At 37.5% G+C, this 7856-nt stretch overlaps 1 protein-coding gene across 1 annotated transcript; it reads left to right on the top strand.

The window, feature by feature from the left end:
- Positions 1-1387: 1387 nt before the first annotated feature.
- Positions 1388-3133, top strand: LOC129000701 (uncharacterized). The gene has a single exon (XM_054427665.1). It carries the CDS (start codon positions 1388-1390, stop codon positions 3131-3133), a length of 1746 nt encoding a protein of 581 aa, XP_054283640.1.
- Positions 3134-7856: the final 4723 nt, after the last annotated feature.

Raw genomic sequence — 7856 nt, 5'->3', positions numbered from 1 at the left:
TCTCGGTATATATTAATAATCTAACACATTTAATTTTAAACGTATTTCTAAACTGTTTAAGAACGATGCTATGAATGTTTGAAAGAATAGTTGAGTGTACATTTTTAAGAACTATCCAGAGCTAACGAAGAACTAACGATTGGTATATAGATATAGGCATTTATAGTCAAAAAACTGTGCCCGCTGGAAATTGTACAATTGTGAAGTTAGCGTACCCACTTTGTATGCCTCGTAACTTTTTTTATTTTTTGAGAACTAACGAAAAAATTTGGGAACTGTCGAGGACTAACGAAGAACTAACGATTGATATATAGATGTAAACATTTCTCATCAGAAAACGGCGCGCGCTAGAACCCGGAAGTGTGAAGTTAGCGTACCCACTTATTATCGGCTATAACTTTTTTATTTTTTGAGAACTAACGAAAACATTTGGGAACTATCGAGAACTAACGATGAACTAACGATTGGTATGATCAAAAGTGGATACGCTAATATGGGTACGCCAACTTCACGGACCTTAAGTAAAGAACAGTTTTTCCTATAATTTTTTCCTGATTTTTCATCATTTTTTTTTCATAGATCTACAAACATAAAAGCTATGTTTATCCTTAAAAGGTGTCTCTTGGTACTTGTAATTTCGGTTGCTTTAAAAAGTACCCCTGCCGCAGTAAACCTGCAGACTCAATATTATTTTATACTCAAATATTCCCTGAAAACTGTCAGCTTTATTTCCTATTTAAATAAAATGAATTATAATGAGTACCTAGGTTTGCTGCTACAGGGAAGGTATTGAGGTGAGTTTTATATTGAAATGTTGATAGCTTAGTATGAAATAAACAAAATTGCCAAATTTGATTATAATATATCCATATATAAGCAAACTACAACAGTTTTTTTGATTCTCCGTAAGAATAACATGGCGTTTTGAATTTAAGTTTTTTTAACTATATCCATAACCGTTAGGCATACAACAGCCCTTTGCTATACTAAATTATTTCTTTTTTTAAGCTCTACAAAATGGGTTAAGAAATAAATTGCAATTTGTTTGGTTATTAGGGTCAAAAATGGGAAAAACCTATTTTAACCCCATAACCCCATATTGATTTTTAGCTTCAATATAAAATAACTAAAAAAAACATCAAAGATACGAATTTCACTACATTAACATTTTTAAAGACCATAATTTCTTGAGTAAATTGACGTTTATTGCAATGTTCTACCTAGAATAGTTCTCGAGTTATAGGCGTTTTAGTAAACGGCGCCCCCCGCCATATTGCCCCCCTCCCCCCACGGGTTGTCGACCACGCTGGGGGGCGACGACATGCGTTTTCGTGATCACTATAGTGCCTATAACAACAATCAGAAATAAAATTGCGTCACCCATTTCATGCATGCTCAACCCCCTTCAGATCCTGGACTAACAGCCATTATCGGCATAAGGGATAAAAATAACAAACTGACACCAGTCCGAGCCATTATTGATGGTGGTTCCCAAACTAGCTTAATTACTCAAGAATGTGTTCTCAAGTTAGGTCTCACCAAACATCAAAATAAAATAACCATCATAGGTATTGCAGACACCCAGGTCCCAGTGAACAAAGGTTCAGTAACATGTAACATAAGTCCTCTTAAGAACTCAAATATTTCTTTGAGTACTGAAGCAGTTGTAGTCCCAAAGATATCATCCGATCAGCCAAACATTGATATTGACCCTACAATCACCTCAAGATTTGATAATCTACAGCTCGCTGACCCCTTGTTCTATGAAAGCTCGCCTGTTGAATTTCTAATAGGAGCAGATTTGTATTTCGATATAATAAAAGAGTCGCATAATATCATAAAAGGTGAACCCTCTGCAATGAACACTATTTTTGGATGGATAGTTGGTGGTAGAGTGGCCACTTCCTCCTGTCAAAGTGAATGTTCTTATTTTTTAAACTGTTGTGAATCAGTTGATAAGACTCTCAAAAGGTTCTGGGAGGTAGAAGCGGTTCAAAATGTGAAGTATCCTAGTCCAGATGATATTGCAGTTGAATCACATTTCACAAAAACACATATCAGAGATAAAACAGGCCGCTATGTCGTATCGTTACCAATGAAACCTGATGCACCCAACCTACCGAACACAAGAGATAAGGCAGAGAAGCGACTTATCAGCCTAGAGAACAGATTAAAAAGCAAACCAGAAACCTATCTGGAGTATAGAGAGTTTATGGATGATTACCTAGCTCAAGGTCATATGAGTATCACCAGCATCCCCTCACCTTATGTAATTCCCCACCATTGTGTAAAAAATGAGAACAGTAGTACAACAAAGTTGAGAACAGTGTTTAATGCGTCTTTTAAGCCCTATGCAAATTCCTCTTCCCTCAATGATATCCTGTATAGTGGACCAAAGCTGCAAAGAGACATAGGAGAGATAATAATTAATTTTCGCCTACATGAAATTGTTGTGTGTGCCGATATAAAACAAATGTATAGGCAAATCGTTGTGAATCCCACAGACCGAGCATTTCAGCACATATTCTACCGCACAAATCCAAATGGAGATATAGATGAGTACGAGCTGAACATATTGACATATGGTGTAACATCTAGTGCTTATTTGGCACAAAGAGTATTACTGCAACTGGTTGAAGATGAAGGCAAAAGATACCCACTCGCCTCTCAAGCTATCACTCATCAAACGTTTGTGGATGATATTTGTACCAGTGTTGATTCTCCTCAAGAAGCACTTCAGTTACAGCAGGAACTAATTACACTTCTGAGATTGGGAGGATTTACCCTAAGAAAATGGGCCAGTAATTGCCAGCAAATATTAGACAGCGTCCCGCTTGATTGTCGAGAAAATCCCCTCGCCCTACGCTCCGAAGATGACTTTGCTGTTAAAGTACTTGGATTACAGTTTGATCCCGCTGAAGATGTATTTTTCTATGTAATTAAACTGAACCCTGTAGTTTGTACCAAGCGCTCAATGCTTTCTGAGATTGCTAAAATTTATGATATTTTAGGATGGATAACCCCCACTACATTTTACGCCAAACATATCATGCAGAGCACATGGTTAAATGGACTAGAGTGGGATGACCCCTTACCAGATGAACTTCGCAGTAAATGGACAGCATTTATTTAAACCCTTTCAAGTCTTTCAACCCTAAAGATACCTAGATTCATCCCTACAACTCCTCACAGCACAAATCAGATAATAGGATTCTGTGACGCATCTGAAAAGGGCTATGCAGCAAATATCTATATTCGAACCGAAACCTTTGATAACATATCAGTACATCTTATCAAAGCGAAAAGTAAAGTCGCCCCACTCAAATCAATGAGCATTCCTAGATTAGAGCTTTCTGCTGCTCAACTACTAACAGAAGTTGTATTATCTTGTACACATCTAACCCAGACTGTTGACCCCCAGAATATCATATTGTTTTCTGACTCAGCCGTTGTTCTTATGTGGTTAAAAACTCCTCCTTACAAGTTAAAAACATTTGTCGCAAACAGGGTTGTAAATATACTTGAGTCAACTAATCCAAAACAGTGGCACCATGTATCATCTAAAGAAAATCCTTGCGATTGCGCATCCCGCGGCTTGACACCTGAAGAGCTTGTAAATTTTGACTTGTGGTGGAAAGGACCTCAATTTCTGTACACTCCCTTTGATTCGTGGTCATTACACCGTTCATCTGAAGAAGAAGTAGAGAAGTTGCCAGAGATTAGAAAAGAATGTTTATTTACAACAGTTGATAACCAAAACAGCATTGTATTAGAAATGCTTGAAAAATATTCTAGCCTGAGTAAAGCTAAATTTGTAATTTCTTATGTATCAAGGTAATGTAGGTTATGTAAGGTATGTAAGGTTCATGAATAACGTCAAAAGTAACTCCAAAGGTATAGCTAAGAAACCAGGACCAATATCACCTCAGGAATTGGAACACACATTATCTCTCTGTGTAAAGACTACACAACAACGCTATCTCTCAAAAGATATTTCTGATATGAAAAATAATAAACCATGCTCTAAGAAATATCGCTCTTTGGCTTTATTCATTGATGAAAATGATTTCGTCAGGGTGGGCGGTCGTTTGAAAAACGCTAACTTAACTTACTCCAGGAAACACCCCTTTCTGATACCCCGTTCATCACGCCTTGCGACACTCATTTGTGATTATTATCACTCATTAGCTTTACACTCAGGACCCCGCTTGACACAGTCTCTCATTCAAGAAAAGTTTTGGATTGTAGGAGTACGGCAGTTATTGAGGGAGCGTATATTTAAATGCCAAAGATGCTATATGTTCCAAGCAAAACCTTTAATGCCTAAAATGGCGGATCTACCATCACTCAGATTTGAAAGCACACGTGCGTTTCTAAATGTTGGACTAGACTACGCTGGACCGTTTGAATTTAAAGAAAGTAATAGAAGAAAATCCCCCCGCCAAAAGGGATATATTGTAATTTTTGTTTGTTTTTCGACAAAAGCTGTACACATTGAGTTTGCAACGAGTTTATCAACACCTTCATTCCTTGCTGCATTGGATCGTTTTGTTGCCAGAAGAGGTCTCTGCCAATCAATAACAAGTGACTGCGGAACCAATTTCCAAGGAGCCGCGAACTATTTTTCTCACATTCAGAAATTTCTAAAAGACAATAATCAAGACATAGCACATCACCTAGCTTCAAAAGAAATTAAATGGAATTTCATCCCCCCGGCAGCACCCCATTTTGGAGGCCTTTGGGAGGCTGCAGTCAAATCAGCAAAACGTCACCTCATCCGAGCTATCGGTACCCTGATATTAACATATGAAGAAATGTACACCTTACTGACAAGAATTGAAGCCATTCTAAATAGTCGCCCAATAGGAGCAATGACCACTGATCCAAATGATGGAGACTACCTAAGCCCTGGACACTTCATTGTAGGAACGCCGTTGTTATCACCACCTGAAGAGGACTAAGACGAACTACATGTTAACTAAGATAAATGTGTAACTAAGATGAATCGTTTGGAAAGATATCAACTCCTACAACAAGCTGCACAATCGTTTTGGAAGCAATGGTCTCAAGACTACCTACAAACATTGATACCCAGGAATAAATGGACTACATCACAGCCAAATCTTCAAGTCGGAGATGTTATATACCTTCAAAACAAGGACAGCAGCCCTCTGGAATGGCCTATTGGAAGAGTGATTGAGACATACCCTGGACCAGATGCTACAGTTAGAGCCGCAAAGGTTAAGACACCTCACGGAACATATGTGAGACCTGTCCATAAGCTGGTACCCTTACCTCCTTCCGATACCCATTCCTAGCTTAACGTTTGAATATTAGGTTTTTACGATCAATTTTTATTGTGTGATTTGCCTCTTAGTGTACGATTTTGTAAATATGCATTTAGGTGGGCGGTATGTTTGGTTTTAGTTTAATATATTTGAATTTTCAACTAGTACCAGGATTTCCAAAGATAGCTTATCTTATCTGACCTACTTTTCCAGTCTGCACTGTCCACTCTTGCCTTAGTTAACCCAGAGTCAACATGTACTCCTTGCTCATTCTCTTGTATATAGTAGATTAGATTTTGACTGTTTTTAAGTAAACTAATGACGTTTAACATGTAATTATTAAAGTATGTGTTTTATAATATCTCCCACTTCTAAATGTCAGAGAGTGCCTTTTAATTTGTAAAAATACCAAAGTGCTGTGACGGGAAGACCTCTAAATGATTTTGTGACCTTCTACCTTCTACGGATTCTACGGCTACGCAGAATCCCCTCATCTACCCGCTCCTGGAGAAGATTCACCCATTCAAAGACTGTCCCCCCCTGGTGATCTTCGCTCCCCGCTTCAGTCTACCGTCAGGCATCTCTACCAAACCAAAGGACTCAAAGTAACTGTGTATATACTCATTTAATTAATTGGTATTACTCTGACATGTTCCCATATTTAAGATATATTTTGTAAATTAAAGTTTGAATTTCTCTTTCGCTACTCAGTAAAATTTTGTCATTCTCTCCTTTGAACCCGCCCCCAACACCCATATAGGGAATAAGCTATTACCGTAGTACTCGTGGTAAGACCTGGACGCGGGACCGATTTTTTTTTTTCGTTTTGAGGTTCCTAGAGGCCAAAAACACCATCCATTCAAATTCATATATATATATATATATATATACCTATAGATATGTGTCCGTTAGCACGATAACTCGAGCAAAAATGATCCGATTTTGATGAAATTTGGTATAAACGTGTAAACCTACATTTATTCGAACGAGTTCGCGAACCAGCATGATCGGACAATGGGAACAGGGGGTTTTATGGGATAAAAATCGGGTTTTCCCATTTTTGACCCAAAAAACATAATTTAGCAATTTCTTTCCAAACCATTTTGTAGAGCTTAAAAAACAAATAATTTAGTATATTGAAGCGTTATTATGCGCCTAATGGTTACGGAGAAAATATAAAAAAAATGTAAATTTAAAATTCCCATGTTATTCTTATGGAGAACAAGTAAACTGTTGTAGTTTGCTTGTTTATGAACATATTTTGATAAAATTTGGAAAATGTTTTTATTTCTTACTATTAACATTTTACAAAAAATAAAACAGTTTTACTCTCCCTGATGCAGCAAACCTAAGTACTTGTTAAACTAATTCTATTTAAATAGAAAATAAATGTTATAGGGTATTTTTAAGTAGACATTTTAGTGTAAATCCAATCAGGCAAATGGAAATTTGCTTAGTCTGCAGGTTTGCTGCGGTGGGGGTATTTTATCTTCACGGTGCTTATAATTATTGTTTTTATTGTGAAAGCCCTTGACTAAATAACTAACTTTCTAATGTTATTGACTTGACTCTATTCAACACATGTACTCTCTGTGTTTTATTGAATAAAGAATGATTTGATTTGATGATGCCCCTCAAGATTTATGTAGATCCTTGGTCCTGAATAATTAGGCGCACTTGAATCGCAAACTAAAATCTAGGTAGATACTCTAAAGCACGGGTCACACTAGGCTGCTTGCCAGCCGCTAGTGATCAGCGGCTGGCACAAGCACCACCAAGCAGCGGTTTTTCCACTGGTCACACTAGGCTGCTTGTCAGCCACTGGTGATCGCGATATTAACGATGTGTGAGAAGGAAAAGAACAGCTTTGAGGTGTTGTAACAAATCACTGTAAGCTGTTTATATGATGTTCTTACTTCTATAAAGAAACGTCCCACAAGCTTGTTTAGTTTTGGAATAAATTTAAGAAATCAATAACCTGCTTCCCCGACCACCTAAGCTCAGTAGTTTCTATGCTACAATACTACTTTAAAGTTTAAAGCTTAGTCCTTGTTGCCATTGTGTCCTTTTTTGGGTCATCATCCAGCACTTAATATTTAGGATGTGTGTGAAAGCTAGATATAATTTTATTAAAAGATGCTTAACCGCAAGAAGAGACGTTAGTGGATCAGGTCTTGGTAACAAATAATTTACGAATAAAAATACTTTTTAAAAATACCACGTTTTTAAACGCACTAAAAAAGAATATCATAAACATACCAAAATGTTTTACGAATGTCACCAGTCACCACATACATTCCAGGCATTACTAGAATTAAGTTAAGCCTCTAATTAAAAAAATTGAGACAATTGCTTTTGTCCTTACCAAGCTGGATATTACCACATTACCATTGACTTTATATCTAAACATATTACCTTTGGTCGCCGCTGGCACGCTTCTAGAGGTGGTCAGACTACGCTGCTCGCTGGTGTCAGCGAGTGCGAGTGGTCACGTGACCTCTAGTCGCCACTGCCTCGCTACCAAAAGTTGAACATGTCCAACTTCGCCAGCCGCTGACAAATACTCGC

Source organism: Macrosteles quadrilineatus, unplaced genomic scaffold, assembly GCF_028750875.1.
Source record: "Macrosteles quadrilineatus isolate MER2022 unplaced genomic scaffold, UCM_ALF_1.0 Scaffold_1__1_contigs__length_201487025, whole genome shotgun sequence".
NCBI classification, from domain to species: domain Eukaryota; kingdom Metazoa; phylum Arthropoda; class Insecta; order Hemiptera; family Cicadellidae; genus Macrosteles; species Macrosteles quadrilineatus.
The sequence above is the reverse complement of the archived record's forward strand: the minus strand, read 5'-3'. Positions and strand labels throughout refer to the sequence as shown.